The 18,987-nt window shown below is 40.2% G+C and overlaps 3 protein-coding genes across 4 annotated transcripts in view; 1 reads left to right on the top strand and 2 right to left on the bottom strand.

Annotated features, from left to right (window-relative positions):
- Positions 1-7,871: 7,871 nt before the first annotated feature.
- On the bottom strand, positions 7,872-12,739 carry LOC117820870 (PHD and RING finger domain-containing protein 1-like). 2 transcript variants are annotated; one of them, XM_034694789.1, is made up of 7 exons: positions 12,283-12,731; positions 11,931-12,014; positions 11,278-11,408; positions 11,092-11,183; positions 10,489-10,688; positions 8,226-8,322; positions 7,872-8,139 (listed from the first exon to the last, which is right to left on the bottom strand). In XM_034694789.1, the coding sequence occupies exons 1-7, from the start codon at positions 12,421-12,423 to the stop codon at positions 8,102-8,104; spliced, it is 783 nt and encodes a 260-aa protein (XP_034550680.1). In that variant the 5' UTR covers positions 12,424-12,731; the 3' UTR covers positions 7,872-8,101. The 2 variants fall into 2 exon arrangements, with proteins under 2 accessions (XP_034550680.1, XP_034550679.1); XM_034694788.1 differs by lacking the exons at positions 7,872-8,139; positions 8,226-8,322 and adding an exon at positions 9,734-10,391 and having other exon boundaries at positions 12,283-12,739.
- Positions 12,740-14,847: 2,108 nt separating this feature from the next.
- On the top strand, positions 14,848-17,671 carry LOC117821792 (lysophosphatidic acid receptor 6). The gene is made up of 2 exons (XM_034696297.1): positions 14,848-15,196; positions 15,621-17,671. Exon 2 carries the CDS (start codon positions 15,707-15,709, stop codon positions 16,664-16,666), a length of 960 nt encoding a protein of 319 aa, XP_034552188.1. The 5' UTR covers positions 14,848-15,196; positions 15,621-15,706; the 3' UTR covers positions 16,667-17,671.
- The window catches only part of ints11 (integrator complex subunit 11), a 26,287-nt gene continuing 24,039 nt past the window's right edge, over positions 16,740-18,987 (bottom strand). The window contains exon 17 of the mRNA XM_034696296.1: positions 16,740-17,117. Within this exon, the coding sequence (XP_034552187.1) occupies positions 17,052-17,117 (66 nt within the window). The 3' untranslated portion in view covers positions 16,740-17,051. The remainder of the gene's footprint in view (positions 17,118-18,987) is intronic.

Genomic DNA, 18,987 nt, shown 5'->3' with positions numbered 1-18,987 from the left:
CATGAATTTAGCTCAAAAGATGGGGAGCCTATGTTCCCACAGCCCTATGTTCACACATTCTGCTGCTGATCGAAATGAAATGACTCATTCATTCATTTATTCATTCATTCAGTTACTATAAAGTGCTTCCAAAATAATCTTGTGGGAGGACAGGGCTTAAATTGAAGGGAAATGTAGGAACACAGGACCTAATTTTGAAATGTCCTGTGGGACCATTGGGCTGTGGGAACATAGGGATGACCCCAAAAGATGCTACACTGCAACCAAGTCCAATGTGGAAGTGCTAAAAACTGCAGTTCATCAAGGATCCACTTGAGGCTGGCTCCGGAAGTACCGGAAACCACATACACACCAATTCAAAAAAGCCGATCTTTACAGCAGAAATAAACATGTTTACAGCCTGGTTCAAAAGATGAGTGTAGTCTGGATAGCTCATTTCTCAATCGGCACACACTGTACGGGGGGGTGGATTTTTTTTTTACGCGGCAATTTCAAAGATATTGAGATTACGAGTCTTCCAATGAGAGGCACAGCTGACTTGATTGACAGGCGGGAAAACTGTAGCTGTTGGCTAGGAGGCTCAAAGCCCGCCTCTTTACGTCACAATTGCTCGACAGCAGCAATATGGCTCCCCCCGCCGATTGGCCTCAAAAAAGCGCTTCAGAAACACATGGGTGACGTCACAGATACTACGTCCATATTTTGTACAGTCTATGGTTTAGAGGTCGTAGTTTGAGCCCTGGGATCAAATCTGACACCCTGCCTGTATTTGAACCCTGCTCTCTCCTTCCAATATATGTCTACCTTTAAATATCCCACGAAATATCAAGACAATAGAAATACTTCATAAAGATTTCAGAAATATGTCCTTCCAAAAATGTAGAAGTATCACACACAGCAGATTGTTTTCAGAAAGGAAGGTAATAATAGATGATATTGGGACATACTTTGATTCATTTGACAGATGTAAATGAATACTTAACAGTAATATAAATTACAGTGGACACCACTTGGCTATCACTTCAGCACTTGGCTCTTTGTGATCCATGTCCTGCAGCTTCTGTTTCCAGTGTGTCTTCTATAACTGCAATAACAAACCTTCTCTGTTCTGTGGAGGGAAAATGAAAGGAACGGGAGCTGTCGACTTCCATTTTTGCTGCCATCGCAGGCTCTCCTCATGGCAGACACAAGCGCTGCAGCAGTGTGGAATCACTGGAAGAGATGTGTGGGTCTCTGGGAGGGTGACCTACTTTTGCTCCCCCCCCTTTGGTCTGCTAAAAAGAGCTGCGAGTTGTGCTGCTGAGCACACAGCTTGTAATGTTATCCCTTCTGACTGCAGGTGCAAGGCTTTACAAGACGCTACCAACGAGGCATGTACAGATGCTTTGAGAATGTGCTGTATTATGCATGCATATGTCCTCTCAGCACTGACTTACTTTACATGTATTCCCCAGTTTATCGTAAATTAATTTGAATCTTACCACAAGGACTGCTGCCCTCACACTCGTGGCGTTGTGCAAGTGTACTTTGAAGATGGAAGTAGACATACAGGCGTACTTATACATGTGTGCCACATGCTTACAGCTCTGTGGTAGGAGTAGGTAGTGTTTTAAAATGTTTAGTGCTTTTGGACAGAGCTCTGCAGAAGGAGCTTCTAGTGAAATCTTAAGGGTAGTAAAATATGCTTGTATGTTTGCTCTCCAACAGTTACATGAGAATATCTGTGGAGTAAATATGAAGCTTAATTGCCTGCCACTGGAAACAGCAGGTTACGGCTATATTTAAGCTGTCAAAATTTAATAAAATCAATATCCTACCATCTTTTAGACTAAACATTTTGAATATCACATCTTGTTTTTTCGATCCATCCAAAAATTTAGTTGCAAAATAAACTATTCACCATTTTATGCCGGCAAGCATCAGTATTTCTTGGCGAGGGGTAAACTACTGGTGACTCCAGGAAGTTTGCAGCTCTTGCCAAGAAATAGTTTGGCACATAACTCCCCCAAAACAGCACATTGTTGATGCACAATTTGTTATTGTGAGGATTAAACAAAAGAGATAAAATGTATTTATACTGAGCTTCAGAACAGAAGTGAACAGATGTGGTTTAGGATGAACTTGTCAAAACCATAGACTGTATATATAGTGGACAGCGTCACTTCGCCTTTTCCCATTGTACGGTTTTGAAGCCAAAATACCCCGTTCCAGAACGCTGACATCTTGTAAATTTTCTGCAGCCAGAGTCTGCGCAGTAGTGAATTTGTGTGTTTTTAAGGTAACAAGCTCCGCCCTACAGCATACCGTCCAGAGGTCCTATGGAGTTTCTCTCTACAGCAGCTGTCAATCAAAGTAAACCCGGATGTAAAACCCTGTTTTTTAACCCCTAATAACTAATGAAAAAGAAACTTTTCAGAAAAAAGAGGCCTTGAACACAAAACAGTCAAATAAACGTTCGTACGACATGTATTTACTTTTTAAAGTTTGACCGCAGCCCCATTCAAATGAATAGGGAGACAGAGTTTTTGACCTATACTGCAGCCAGCCACTAGGGGGAGCAGTTTTTGTGTTGGCCTCACTTCGAGCTGAGCGAGATGACATCCATTTTATATACAGTCTATGGTCACAACCAGTAGACTTCCAAAACCAGAGTCAAGAGGACACATTTTCATTTTGTTATACCCCAAGAAAACACTAATGCATGCTGTGATGAGGATCCTTATTTCATTAAATCATACAGATTATAAACACATGCAAAGTCCCTTAACATGTGAGCTCTCTGAGGTTTGAAACCTTCATCTCCAGAAGCTGTTTGCAGCATGCTAGCATCAGTGCTGACGTATTTAGAGGCCCTACTGATGCACTGTGGAGCTAATGTGCATCAGCAGTGCTTCCCTGCATCTGCAGCTCTAAGCACTGCTCCTGGGGTTGATACGCCTTCAAGCATCAGTTCAATCTGCATCACTGCTGCTGCAAATAACTTCTACAAACATGTAGTTCTTCCTTTAAGACTTTATTCGGAAGGTGGTTGAGAATATTTTAAAAAAGATAGGTATGCTTGTAAAATTTAAGCACCTTATTGTCACTTTGCAAGTTTAGCTCTAAGATCAAACTGTGTGGTTATAAACAGACCCTCTATGGAGCAGTGAGTATTTTAAAGCCAAGACCTCAGCTCCATTGTGTGTTAATGGTGTAACTGTAACCCTAATTACTTCTGGAGTCACAGGCTTTACAGCCCAAAGCTGGTCCGGCTCCTTATCCCCTGCAGTCTGTTGTTCCTGTCGCTGAGGGAGACAGTGACAGGATCTCATAAACAGGGTGAGGATTGGGTCAAAGCTGAAGCAGCTGGAACAAAAACAAAGGAAAGTACTTTTCAGGAAGCTAGTTCCACTGCGTCAGCTTGACTAGCATCAAATATTTAGATGCCCAAAAGCAGTGACTCTCCTCCAGGTGTTGGGATGTTAGAGTTGAATGGATGGTAAAACGAAGGGTCATGTACGGTCACAGTGTTGTCGGCAGGAAGAGAAATAGAGACATCATTACGGGAGGAAAGTGGCCGACCTCTTCAGGAAGAGTAAGGGTTTTTGAAGAAAGTGGTTGCAACAAAAGAACAATGACCTCTCGAGTTACAGAAAGGCTTTTGAGTAATAGTTTGAAATGTCACTTATTTTATTTATCATTATTTAAATCAGGATTAAAAAAGATTAAAGCTGACATGGTGCCAATAACTATGCTAACAATGTGATGAATCAGCAGGTATGATGTTTATCCATAGACATGAACAGCACAACAGCTTCCCTGAAGTGAAGTCAATTCTCTTATACCCCTTTTCGACCAAGGCAGTTTCTGGGCCGGTTCGGAGCTGGCGCTCAATTGAGAACCAGTTTTTTGTGATCCAACTGTGAGTGAACTGGCTCTCGTCCGGGAAAACCGGTTCCAGAGCGGCTCCAACTCTTTGCTGGTCTAGAATCGCGAACCGCTTACAACAGGGGCAAGGGGCGGGGTTGCCGTGATCAAAAACACAAACCAAACGTGTTTCCGCCATTGTCCTGCAGCGAAAAAATAAAAGAGACTAATGGATTCCAAGGCAAAGCAGTCGTCGGGCCGAGGAGACAAGCTACCGTTGTCCGCCATCGTTGTTGTTGTCAGAATCAGAATCAGAATCAGAAAGAACTTTATTCACAATGTATCTCAAGAATACAAAGAATTTGACTCTGGTATTTTTGTGTACTCCCTGTACAAACATAAATAGACAGACACTAAAAATCAAGTACTAATAAAAAATAAATATAAATAAGTACAAAAAGGCACGAGTGCAATAAAAGAAACAATAGAAAAACATGATAATGTGCAATAGTGCAAGGATGAAGGTGGCTTGTGCGGGATAGTTTGAGCTAGCGCTGCTGGGAAAAGCGGTCACGCAAATCTGACGCCATGACGTGCCTCTTCCACGGGCTCGAGCAGGCGGAAAAACAAACGGGTGCCGTGTTGGTTCGCAAGTTCAACCAGCTCCAAACCAGCGTGAGCACCAGCCCGGAAACACAACCTGGCTCGCATCAGAAAAGAGGTATTAAAGCTCCACCTGGTGGCGGGCTGCGTATAGGTCATAAAGCCCACTTCTGCCATTATATCAGATGGAACTTGTAGCATACTTAATATAATTGTAGTACACGTCAAATACATTTTTTTAAAACAAGGTGTCTGCATTAACAGTTTGTTTTTATCATACTTATTTATGTGCAAGTGTTCATTTTTCTGGTTTAAAATTAACGCATTGATGTGAAAAAAAAAAAAGGGGGGGATGTGATGTCATGATTGACAGCTCTGTTGACAAATGCTGACTCCAGCCACATTCTTTGCAGGATTAGCAGAGCAAAAGGAGCAACAGACAGAGAAAACTAAGACATACCAACACGAGAGTCATTCAACTTTGTATGACCACGAGTGTCTGCTTCAAATCGACACAAGAATGTGGTCTGCTGAGTGTTCTGGTTAGCAGGAGGGTGACACATCAGTTTGATTTAACCAGCCAGGATGCTTCTGCACAAGCCTTGGCTGCAAAATGCATCACCAGTGCAATATGTTAGCAGCAGTGCTTTGGCTTCACCCTTTTCTGCATGTCGTCCTCCACTCTCTGTGTTTCCTGTCTCTTCATTCGTCCTATCTAATAAAGGAAAAATACCATTCACACATTAATCTTTGAAATAAACCGATGAATATTGAGGATTTGACGCCTTAAATAAGTGATATATATATTTTGAAGCAAGTTACCCGTGCTGGAAATAAGGTAGAAAGCCAGTTAGCTTGGGTTTAAGAATGGAGAGCTGTGAACAAAGAGAAAAGGAGTGTAGACAGTAAGGATTATTAACAATGCAAGTATAACTCCTCTCCAGTGATCCTAAGATAATTGCCTGAGTAAGGGTAAAAAAACAAACAAGAAGACTCTGAGTGCTTTCCTGTGTTCGCTTGGTTTTACACACACTACAGCGTCTCTGCTCGGACATTTTGTTCGTTTCAACAGTTCTGCTCGGCAAACATGTCTGGCCAATGAAGGTGAACATTTGTTTTTCTGAGCACGTCGTTTTTTGGGGGAAAGTAGGGCAAGACGAGCTGCAGGCTCGGTAAGTGCCCGCCCACTGAATCACAATACACACATCCACACAATAGCTTTAATATGAGCTCTAATAACATAGTTGTAGAGTACAGTCAGGGATCAAAGGAGTCTGGTGATCATTTCAGGATTCTTGATCTCATAGTTGTCTTTTTTTTCGTGCATCTCTCACAAACTACTCCAATTTTTTGGATGTCAGTTGCCACACTAACGATGCCTTTTGGACTTCAAAGGATGCATTTAATATCAGAAGCCCAGAAACAACAGATCTGACAGTGTCTGAATGAGGCAGCATCCTCTCGGGGTACGGCTGGACGAGATCCTGAGGAATGAATGAGGCTGGCGTTGCTAGGAGATGAGGCTCAGTGCAGCTGAAAAAGGCGGGATGAAGAAAATCCTTCAGACGAGCTAACTCCCCATTGAAGTCTGAGTCTTTGATGCTCAGACACCACAGTTGACTCACATACTTCTGCTGGCCAGAGTCCACACGCCTTCAATGGAGCTGCACCAAAGTAACTGTAATCAGGGGATATTACAAGGTTCTTAGGTTTGAAAGAAAAGATACATAATGTTTCTCTTTAACTTCAAACAAGCTTTGTTGGCATGACTGATCAGAAACCTTCAGAGAGAAAGCAGTAAAGCTGATTTTATTTCACGTTGGCAGATGATTTGAAGTTATTTTACCATAATACAAGCTTTTATATTTAAATTTTGAGCCATGTGGGAAGCTTTAAGGACGACAATGTTGGTCTGTTGGTCCAATAATTCAATGTGTTTCTATGGAGCTTCGCATAGACATGCACAGTCCCCAGAGGATCAATCTTGGAACCCATCAATTATCACCTGATGGCATCTATGGCTGTTTTCAAACCGCCTACTATACTAGCAGTACGTACTGATTTGGCCAAAATTCAGTATGTAGTATGTGAAAAAGAGCAAAATCTGCAGTATGCCAAAACTACCCGGATGTCTACTGATTCAGGAAAATGTCTCAGTATGCATCGGACCAGTTTCCCTCGCGTACTATTTCCCATAATGCACAGCGCTCGTTATGCTTTTTCTTTTCTTCTTTTTTGACGGGGGTATCTCAGTTTTTAGGTGCTGTGAAAATTATTAAATTCCATTTGAACCACTTCTTAACTTTCTTAATCATAAGTGATGCTAAAGAAGCAGTTTCTCTATCAGCTTGGCTGTTGTTTACTTCTGCTTTTCGAAACCGGAAACCCAGTGACGTCTGGCTCAGCGTACGGCAGATCTGATCCAACAGAACAGTCATACTACATACTTCAAATGCAGTATGTAGTATGTAGCAGGCTGTTATGAAAACAGCTTGACTCTCTAAATGAAGGCTAACTTTTTTTCCCCAACATTGTTTTTATTGATTTTCAACAACTTTAGACATACATTTATACACATTCATACACATATCTTCACATATATGTGCAGAAATACAATACTGAACACACACAAAAAATCCCAGGTGCATTAAGAAAGGACATAGAGGACAAAACACTAATGAAGGCTAACTTAACAAGCATCCACGTTTAGCCATCAGTTAGCAATTAACAACTTGTTTGCAGTCCAGTTTGCAACTTCAGAACTTCTGCTGTCATTTTTTGGTCCATTACATCCCCAAGAGTAGCGCCTTTTCCTCTTGTTCTGATGAGTCTCAGTTTCACTGTAAATATTAAACTACGTTGAATCTTCACTCGGCTTACTCAAGCGGTACCAACCTGACAAAGCTACCAATGTTATCATGATTTGCTTGCGATTAATGGGTCTTAAGTTCATTCCTGTTAGTCGTGTTAACTTGAAATAACACTGCAAAGCTGTATCAAAAGAAGGGGTTGAAGCAATTGGTAGGTGGGGGGTTGGATCCCATCCTCCAGAGCCCACATTCCAAAGGGTCCTTGGGCAAGACACTGATCCCCAGCTTGCTCCCGGCGGCATAGCTAGCTGTGTGTGAATGTGTGTGGATGGGATTAGTAAGCCCTGATGGACACTTATCATATCAGCTTTGCCTTTACCATCAGCATATGAATGTGGTGTGTAGTGTTCAGATGCTGTGAGTGGTCAGAGGACTAGAGAAGGCACTCAAGAGGTCTTCATGTGGGAACAATGAGCATGAAGCAGAAGGCTGTTAAACAGAAAGGTGGGGGAAGTCATACAGCGTTGATAAACCAACATACACATTCTTTGTTTTGGTCTTCATGTGGGAGTAAATGAAGATAAAAAAAAATAAAGAAATGCACAAACAAACTTTTTTTCTTTCTTTCTATCTTTCTTTTTTTTATTTAGAAAATACACTGAAGGAGAAATGATCAGCAGGCAGGTCCTGGTGAGTCTCTTCCCATGTTTAGAGCTGGAACACCCAACCGCCAACACAATACTGCCACTATGTGGTTGTCTGTGATCAGTGCTTCTGTCTTTACCAGGCTGCAACTTCATGCCCCCACACTGCTATACCTCTCCACTCCTGGTGTCAGATGCTCAAGCTGCACGTTTCCTCCTTTTCCTTTTCTTTAATTCTGTGAAGAACAGAGGATTACACTGAATAAAGAAGAATATCCTGACTCAATACTACAGGGTGGTGAACAAACTGTTGATAACTCACCGTCTGATGAATCACTGGTGTCACTGGGAGGAACTGGAGCTACTTCCTCTGTTGGGACTTCAGGCCTCGACGCCCGTAACAGATATTTAGGAACATGCTGAGAAAAAGAAATAATTGTAATTAAAGGTGTTGATGTGAAAGAATGTGTGAGGAAATGCTTCTTTGAAGTGCAACTACATTGGTTTTGTCTGTGCACCATAGTGTTTCCTCCCCTGTACAGTCCCTTGAAACACCTTTGGACAGACTCCACAGGAAGTCAGCTGCTAAACTCTCTTCATGTTCAAAACTACTCATCATGCATTTTAATGTTGTTTGAATTATTTTAAAGCACCAGCGGAGAGTTTCTGCCTATTATGAAACAGACTGAAACTAGCAATAATAATTATATGTGACCTCAAAATGCAGAAAACAGTGACAAAACTGATAATTTATATTTAGCAATTTTATACTAAGCCACTGCTGCTGGAAAGATGTTGGACAAAGTTAGATATAACACACTGCAGAAACAGCCTCTGTTGACATTTTCCTTAAAGAAAGATTTGCACTGACTGATATGTTTGACTCCTCCAAAAAGGCAGGATGAGAATTTTTTTTTTTTTAGCACAGGACAAGATCAGCAGAGAGATACTGCTTTGTTTGTCCACAGGGGGCGCCAAATTCAAAACAAACTGAAATCCCCTCACAGGAGCTTTATTCTACTTTGTCTTTATTTCATATTAGTGCATGTAAATACTGTTCTTTAAATTTCACAAACAGTAGAATTTGAGATTAATAATATAAATTTTTCTGGTTGAGTTGCATTTTATTTCTCAGAAGTATCGTACACTGAAAAACTAAAATCTTTGGAAGTGTAATTTTTAGTCAAAATATCTCATCTGACTCAACATAAGTTTTAGATTTCGTGACAGTAAACTCACCTTTAACACCTTTCTTAATCTAAAAGCAGAATGGGTCCATAAACTGGTGCAAATTATTATTTCTGATTTTACACTGCAAAAAAACTAATCTTAGCGATTTGTGTTTGTCTCAAGATTTTCCTCTTGAGACAGTCTTGATGCAAACTTGACACAGTAATTTAAAAAGGTAAAAACCCCAAGACATTTCCGTCTCTATTCTTTTTCTTAAAGTTATATTTTGGGGCTTTTATAACTTTATTTAGAGAGGAAAAGACGGTGGATAGAGCAGGAAACTGGGAGAAAGAGTGGGGGAATGACATCCAGGAAAGTGGCCACAGACTAGAATCGAACCCAACAGCTATGTGGGCGCACAACTTAATCATTAGGCTAAATCTGTGCCCTCTGTCTGCATCCTTAAGCATACCACCAACGTCCCATCTTATACAGATTCTTGATCAAATTTAAAATTTAAAATCTTCATGCCTTATTGCATTGAATTAATGGCATCATCTTTATGCAGGGCAACATGAAGACTGGAGTTCCTGTTTGATTGCTTAGAGTCAGAGGAACAGCTTTTGACAGACATACAACATTGTTTTCTGACACTGACAAAGAATCTTTAATCTGTCTGAAATGCATAATCCAGTTAATAAAGTCAGTGTTTCCTATCCATGAAACATCACTGAGAGTCAGCTCCCAGTTGGAATATTATCCCCAGAGTGCTTGTGTGACAGAGAAGCACGCTTCAAGTGTATCAATAGCACATCTTCGCCACAGAGCTAAACACAGATGTCCTTCAGTAAATAAACAAAACCACGTCTCCACTCCACTCCACAAGCATTTACCGATGTCCACTCAGGTGAAGAGTATTAGTCACCGTGAGCCGTTAGAAGCTGGTACTCCAAAGCTAAAGAAGAGCACTTAAGAGCTCAGGGAAGGATGGTACAAGCTGTTCACAGGAAATGAAAGCAGGAAACCAAGGCTACCTGGCTTCAAGGGCTGCAGGTGAATCAGAGAGGAGTCAGAGTGAGCAGAAGCAGCTTGTTTTTCAAGCAGAAGTAACCCACACAAAGTGGGCCAAGACACTTGAGTTAGACTGTGACCACAAACACCAGCAGCTGCACCAGTAACTGTGCATTACTGTTAAGAGTGTGGTGAAAACCCACAGTGGGGCCTGTACAGTAACTGGTTTATCTGATAGATAATCTGAACTGAAGAAACCACTGCAACTGTTTACTGCTGATAGAATCTTCTTAGGACGCCCACGATCCTGAACGAGTAAGGGTTACAAGATGATATGTGTGAGTGCAATTTGTAAAGATAAAAAATATATGCATGAACAACTTTTGTATCTTCACTCCACTGACCCAGCAGGTTCGAGGAGGAGGATTAGGATTGATGCTGGCTCTGCTCTGGACCCTCTGGCTGCGTCTCTGTTCAGTGGAGCCGCCCGGGCGGTTTACAGTGGAGGGTCGAAGGCGACTGCTGGTGGACGGAGTTTCATCTGCTTCAGCCAGGAGGTCTGTTAGTTCTCCATCACTGATCTCCTCCTCCACCAGAGAGCCATCTGAGCGGGGACAGTTTCACAAATATATTATTATCTGTATTCCTATTATGGTACAGACAATTATTAACAATTAATCCTATTAAATATTACTCTGGTGTACAGCTGATAACATATTAGACTGACTGACTTGCTGCTATTCACAAAACATCACAGCTTTACTTTTTAACTTTGTGTTTAATTGCTCTTAAAAGCATATATTATCCCACTTCTCTTATTTAAGATGTAAAGACTTACTATGTGTTTTTGTACTTGATCTATCTATCTGCATGTATTTATTATGTCATGGTGCAAAGGCCAATGGAACAGCCAATGGGAGACCTGCTTGGTCTCTTAAGAGAGAGGCCTAATAATCAGATCTTATGCAAACTAACAAAAGAAAGAAAAACAGAATAACATCTCTTACCTGTGTTCTCAAGACTGACTGCACACTCTGGGCAAGTCCAGTAACCTTCAGGGACTGTAGTTAACTGTGGTGTCAAGCAGTCCATATGGTATCTAGAGTGAAAAGCACAACCAGAGTAGAGATTCAGAATTCATGATCTGCTAATAAGTAGAAAAAAAGGTGTTTAGAACATGCACTTCTATATACCCTGAATCACACTGCATGCACACAAGCAGCCGGTGCCTTCGATCACTGCGTCCACACTTCTCACAAATAACAACACTGCTCCCTTCCTCTTCTTCATCATCTTCATCATTTCTTCGTGTCCTCACTTTGATCTGCAGCAGCACAAACATTCAACCACTTCACGTTAATTGACAAATACATAAAGACAGACAGGGTTCCCAAACTTTTCATCCTGCGACCCCCAAAATATAGATGCCAAAGACTCGCGACCCCCACTGTCCCTCAAAGTGATTTAATGTGGCTTCATTTAGCTGCTCTGCAGAAAATGACCCTACCTATATGAGCATGTGGCTGTGTTTCCTGTGCCTTTATGAATGAACCTGCTGCTACTGATGCTTTTGATAATTAACTGTTCACTAACCCTAAACTTAGGAGTCATCTGGCAAAAAGAAAAGCAGAAAACTCATTACACTTTCTATTTTCAAGGTTTTATTTCAAGGTTAGCGACTATTTTTGTCAATATTTTTTACTATAATGGGTAAAATGTACTATTTTTAGATAACTTAAAAAAAAACAACATTCTGGAATATATCTCATGACCCCCCATTTGTGTCTCCAGACCCACACTTTGGGAACCCCTGCTTTACCACAATGACGAATAATATACAGATCACCTTGTTTTGGATGTCCCCTCCAGGACACCGTCTCTGGAGGATGAAAGCAAAGCTGATGCGATCCACAGGGCAAGTGTTGGCTGTCTGGAGTGCAAAAAGAAGATGCAAAATGTTTAAAAAAAAATCAATTTTCTAAGGTATTTGTTTTCTTTCAGCAATAGTCTCATAACAACAAATTTTTGATGAAGCAAAAGAGGGAACAAATGAATAAGAACATCTGCAATTCATCAAAGTTGTCCCACATGTATTTTAAAAGATTACATGATGATGATGGGATAATTTGAAACAGTTTTTAGTGTGGTTAATTCAAGACACAGATCAGATCTTAAACTCAGGTGAAGTGTGTGTTTACCTGGGACCATTGAAGTATGCACTGAAGGCAAAACTCATGCTGACAGCTCTCCAGAGAGCCCACCTCCTGCTGTTCAAACGGGCTCAGACAGATGTAACATTTATCTGAACTCACATCATCCACACATGGTTTGTTTTCCATTCTGGACTTATCATCTATATGTTATACTTAAATTAACAACTTGTCCTTAGTGGATGTTCTAACTTTCGACGCAGATGTGATAGCGACTTAGCAAACCAGCTTGATCGGTAACACTTTCGAGAACAATCATCTGAATAAGACTTAAAGTTCTGTCACTTTAATCATAATGTCAATTTATTTCTCACAAATAATGAAGAATATATTCACGGAGGAGTTGTAACTTGCATGTTGTATCTGGATCGTTCAGAAAACGTAAACAAACTCCAGAAGCTGATTTTAATTTCCGCGCTACGCAAAATGACTTCCGCCCGACCCTTTCAGAATAAAAGCGACTTTTTAAAAACACCTCAAATGTGTTTTTTTACTCAAATCTTTACAGAAAAAAACCTCCACCAACATGTAGTGATTCATATAGAAGAGGATTAGGGTAACTGAAAAAAAAACATTCAGGTCAAATTTTTTTATTAGTAGTATTTTGAGAAAAAAAGTCCTAATTCTGAGATTAAAGTCAGAATAATAAGAAAAAAGAAAAATTGACCTTAATTTTTTTTTTTAGTGGCTCAATCCTCTTCCGTAGATTCATATCTCAGCTATAATACTTGGTTTAAAGTATTAAACTAAAACTAGTTCATAGAGTTGCAATGAGCTAGAGCAGAGCAGGTCAAATGTATGGATGAGGGTTAGGGTCACTAACAATTTTTTAGAGGGCTGTAGATATTTTTTTAAAGGTGTAATTGTTATATTTTATCCTGAGATTAAAGTTCAACATTTTTTTTGCTCGCTTGCCCTCCAAAATTCAGACTTTTGTGCTTAAAATTCTCACTTTAATCTCAGAATTACAAAAAAAGAAATTAAACCTAAAAACATTATTTTTTGCTTTCAAGCCCTCCAAGATTTTTTGTTATCAGTGGTGTAAACCCACTTCCATACAAATACATAATGCACAGCAAATGAAAAGACAGAGGAGCCCTTGAACAGGACATTTTCAACAACCACTTTGAGTCTAACTTCACACTTATTGCTACATTAACTGTACAACACAAGTTAAAACCTCTACAGGAGTTCATTTTCGTCTGCACAGGATTTTCCTAAACTGTACTCAAGATTTATTTAATATCTTATTTTGTTTTGTGGCAAGTCAGAAAACCTGAGCAGTGATACACTAACTTACTAACCAAGTAATCTGATTGGACAAGAGGCCTTCTATGAGTGCTGATATTTGAGTTCACAGTATTTCTCAATTGCTAAAACACTTAACCCTATTGTCTGATCCAAATTCCTTAGTGGCCTGAACCCATGTATTGAATCAGTCACTCTTTTGGCAAATCCATTAACACTTTCCACCTGTTAGACACAACATGCAAACACATTCTCACTCACTAAAACACATTTTGCACTGTGATGCCCAGGTAGCAAAAGTTAAACACATTTGAAGCACAGGTGTCACAGCTTAAACACAACCACTCAAAACTGACCACACGTGTGGCTAATGATGTGAGGAAACCAATATAAGCCAGTTCAGACAGCACTGGTTGTTGAAGGTTGGACAGAAATAATCTGAGAGGCAGATGAAGAGTGCGTGTGAGAGGTGGTCGAGGAGGAAGAGGAGGGGAGTGAAATTGAGAAAGACAAAGAACAGTAACTTCTGATGAAATCCAAGCTACTGTGAAAGACCATGTGCTTCTCATTTATATTTGTTTTGACTTTATATTTACTGTATACAGGTGCTAAATTCATCTAGTCTACTGTGAACAATAAACATTATTTATAATGTAATTCTTTTGATTGACTTGGGGTATGATATGACAACATTGTTTGGTTTTGCAGGAAGAGTCAGAGGTTTGGTGAATGTAGTTTGAAAATTGGCTTTTGTGCTTACAGTGTTGAGAAAAGTGTTGTGGATGTCAAGAAATGTGTTTTAGCAATTGAGAAATACTGTAACAGCACTGAGGCTTAATTTGTGTATCACTGTGCTGCAAGTTTTCTGACAACTGATAACATGAGAAACGGAAACATACAGATACATATAAACACACAACATAGGCAGAGTGCAGGGTAATGTTTCTGTGTCTCTTGGCAGCAGTCTGGTTCCAGGTAAATGACAGAACTAGTTGTGTTGGTGATTCAGTAAACAAACAAAACAACCTATTGCATTTCTAAAACTGTTGTATGGACAAAATATCACACACTTGGTGGCGTGCCGTTGTCCTAAATATAAACACACAATGGTTGTGGTGAGGCCACAGACATGCAGATACTCAACCTGAAGTGTTATATTGCTTAATCGACCTCATTAATTCACATATTCTCAAAACTGAGTCACTGCAGTCTCAAGGAAAACCTCAAACTCACCAGGTCTTGTATTTAAAAGAGAACATGACACATGACGAACATTTGACTGATACTTCTGTATTTATGTTTGTCTGCGGTGGGGACGAGGAGCTTCTGCATTTGTAGTCAGTTCCAAACACTGATATTGTACTTCAAATGAATAGAAGAATACACACGCTCACTATATCTAATAATACTGCAGTGGGTGGAGGATAAAAAGGCAGACTGTGCGTGAGTAAGTGTCAGGCTATGGTTTCCTGCCCTTGTCTTAACACTGCACACCTCCAGTACACCGACACAGGAAATTAAGAGGTCTGAGCAAAGAGAAGCATGAGAGGAGACACACAGAGGCACGGCTTTTATCTCCTGAGACTTCAAAATGCAGTGTAGCTTTCTGCATTTGAAGATCAGACAAAGACGCCGCTAAGGAAGAGAACTGTTGGTAAGACTACTTGTTTTGTTTTCTCCAATGTGATGTTTTTTAAGCTTTAGGTTTAGATTTTACTGAATTAAATCTCACATTGAAAGAAACTCAGTGAGTCAGTGAACATATATTTTGCTTGAGTGATGATGAAGCTTTGAATATGTGATATATTTTGTGTCTGTAGCTTTAAATGAGACGTATCAATCTTGACTTTAGATACTGTGTCCAGCATGGATCTGTAAAACCTGTATTTTTGAATTAATATCTAAACAATCTGATATAGTTTGAGCAACTTTAGGAACAAAGTGAATGTGTAAAGAGCTGAATTTAAGAATGGAAAAAGACCTTTTCAGTGAAGTAGAAGAAACTGTGTGTTTCCACTGAAGTGTGAAAGCAAAAGTGGAAAATACTCATGACTGGAAACTTGTTTGTGTTCCACCAGAAACACTCAACAGCAGCGTGTATGAGAATCACCCCACGCTGCTTCACTTACATTCACTTCATTGACAAACCCTTGAACCTGCAACGATGAACGTGACGGACAGCTGCAGCCTCCCTTCAGCTGAGTACCAGTACCACTTGTTCCCAGCGGTCTTCATCCTCGCCTTAGTGGTCGGTCTACCTGGAAACCTGCTGGCCTTCTTCGTCTTCACCTTCAGGACCACTCCCCGCACGGCCTTCAGCGTCTTCATCAGCAACCTGGCTCTGGCTGACATCGTCATCCTCCTCACCCTGCCCTTCAGGATCCACTACCACCTCAACAGAAACAACTGGGTGTTCGGGGACGTTGTGTGCCGCATCACCGGGATCCTGTACTTCGCCAACATCTACATGAGCATCTGTTTCATGACGTGCATCTGCGTGGATCGATACATGGCCACCATTCATCCGCACACGTACCTGCGGTTGAAGAGCCCCTGGTGCTCTCTGATTGTGAGTGTGTCGTTGTGGTGTGTGATGGGAGTAGCTATGCTGGTCTTCGTCCTCATGGGACCTCTGGAGACAAATAAAGATGTTTCTGGGAGCCACAGCTGCTTTGAGAACATGACCAAACACGAGTGGGGCACACGTTTGGCGGTGTACAGCCTACTGGGGCTGATATTTGGCTCCCTGCTGCCGTCCATCATCATCCTGGTGTGTTACCCGCTGGCTGTGAGGCGAATCTCCAGGATTAAGACCAGGACGGCCCAAAAGGCAGTGAGACTCATTTACACCATCCTCGCCATAACCCTGCTGTGCTTTCTGCCCAATCACGTGGTGTATCTGCTGCACTTCCTGCGGCGCATGAACATCATCCAGAGCTGCTCCGCTGCAAACGCTATCTACGACGCCAGGCGGGTCACCATGGCTCTAGTTACCCTCAACACCTGCCTGGACCCTGTGCTGTACTACATCACCACCAGCCACTGCACCTGGAGGGACAAGGTGAAGTGTTCATGGGGAAGATTGAGGAGGCGCAAAGGGATTTACACCATCGCAGTGAGTTAACAGAGCGCAGCATACATTGACGATGTAAACAGCTGTGTGTTTGCTTCATGCTCACTCGGTCATTATTGCAAATACTTTTCTACAAAGAGGTTTATTCAAATCGGCTGTGTACATCAAAATAAAGGGAAACACCAAAGCATCTAATTTCTGTCAAAGGAGTTCATGAGTCTGTGATGTCTCTAAAAAACAGAAAAGAATGCAGTTATGAAGATTGCTTCATTTTAAGTCCATTATTCCAACAGTAAAAGAAGCTAATTCAGCCTCTGTGTTGTTAAAGTTTACAGGTAAGAAGGTCAGGTTTTCTGCACTTGTTAGGAATCTTCAGCCTTGTAACATTCAGGCTCATTTCTCCTTCAAATGTTCACAGTTTGGGGACAAAGAGAGTTCAGCACAGTCCAGACGGAAGCCCCTTTTTCAGTAGAGTTGAAAGGAAGCTCCCGAGGTCCTCATCCTGGAAAGGGACAACAAAAACATGAAGTCAGAAATCTTTACTGTAACACATCAAAACAGACACCTATTACTTTAAAGTGATAACATGGAAAATGGGAAATGTAGAGGACTGACTTCAAGAAATTTGCAGCTCTAACTGCACTGAGGATCTAAGACGTTTTCTAAAACCTTAGATCCCTTAAAGTAAAAATATGACCCCTAATTTCTGAGTAAGTTTGACTGTTTTATCTCTTTCTTTTTGACCTCAAGAGGTAAAGATGATCTAATATATCACATGAAAGAATTACCTCTTGTTTTGCTTAACCAACTGTCTGTACAGTGAAAGATATAAAGACAGAAAAGCAGAAAAAAATGCAAACTGTGCCACACTGTTTTTAAACTCATGTGTCTTTAATTTCAGGGGTCGTGTAGAAACAACAGGCACACAATGTACAGTGCAAGACTTAACTCCTCATGATGAAAGTTTCATACAGAGAGGAAAACTATGTGTGTACATCTGTGGTTTGGATTTGTGAAACAGTCTGGGTGCAAAATGTATCAAGAGCAAAAAAAAAAGTACTCTACCAAAAGTGTTTTCCAGAGGTGTAAAAATGTAGAGAGGTTTCCATGTCTGGTATGTTTTTGGTTTCTGTTGTAACAGGAGAGCAACTAAAAACAGTTTGTTTATATTGTTTATATAGAATGAAGGTCTGAGTTGATATTTCTTTGTGCTGCTTTTTAAACATGTTGTATTTACTCTGTGTTCCTTTGGAGAATTTGGTTTCAGATTGTTGTATAGTTTTGTTGTTTTTGTTTTTATGAGCCTTCATAATAAAAATGTTATTACAACCAATGGAAGTTTGGTGTTTTCGTCTAAGAAAAGTGACTGAAAATGATGAACTCAAGCTGTATTTTTTAAAGAGTGATAATAACATGTATATTTATATAACACAAAGCACGAAGTCAAATGGGGACAGGGCCCGAGGAGATCAGGTCTGCTGAGTCAGAGATCTCTTTTAAATCTATTTTGAAAACATACTTTTACCGTAGAGCCTTTCCCTGATTTTATCTGAATTTTATTCTATTTTAACAATTTTTAATGAATATATTTTTAAATAATTGTATTCCTTTAGAGTTCTTTTAAGGGAATTTTAGGTCTTTTAAAATATGTTTTATTGTTTCATCTTGATTTGTGTGATTCTATGAACTGCTTCCCATATAAAGCACTTTGTAACTTGGTTTTTGAAAAGTGCTCTACAAAAAAAATTATTATTATTATTATTCCATAGCACACTCTAAGAACAGAGAATTGCTTGACGAATAAAAACAATTTTTTTTTGCATAATTTTGCATTTTTTTTATGCTTTGTCTTGTATTTTCTGATGCTTACCTCCACAGTATATTTTATTGTATTTCACCACGATAACTTGAGTATTTTTTTCATCTCATATTTGACTGATGGGTATTTATGGTTTCATAATATTAAACAGTCCAGTGTTTCCATTCTCCATCTTCAACAAGACTTAGAAAAAGAACCAAAAGACAAGCTATGAATAAAAAGCAACAAGACAAGAAAAACATTACCCAAATAAAAACCTTGTGGTCTGAATGATTGATGAAATTAATTTCTAAAGTGCTGCAGTCATACGGTCAGAGGGACAAATGAAGGGGAGGCAGAGGACTTTACCAGACTGGTATGTCTCGTTCAGGAGGGAGGAGAGATAAATTCTTAAAAAAGGAAATAGTTTTTTTCAACCTTTTCATCCTGACGCCAGAATCTGTCCCTAAACTTCAAAGTGAACACACTTTCGATCCCCAACTGGGTCTCAACAGATGTGTGTCTAACATGAGTCTGGTCCTGCTGGAGGTTTCTATCTGTTAAAGGAAGTTTC

Source organism: Notolabrus celidotus, chromosome 11, assembly GCF_009762535.1.
Source record: "Notolabrus celidotus isolate fNotCel1 chromosome 11, fNotCel1.pri, whole genome shotgun sequence".
In the NCBI taxonomy this organism is placed as follows: Eukaryota; Metazoa; Chordata; class Actinopteri; order Labriformes; family Labridae; genus Notolabrus; species Notolabrus celidotus.
The sequence above is the reverse complement of the archived record's forward strand: the minus strand, read 5'-3'. Positions and strand labels throughout refer to the sequence as shown.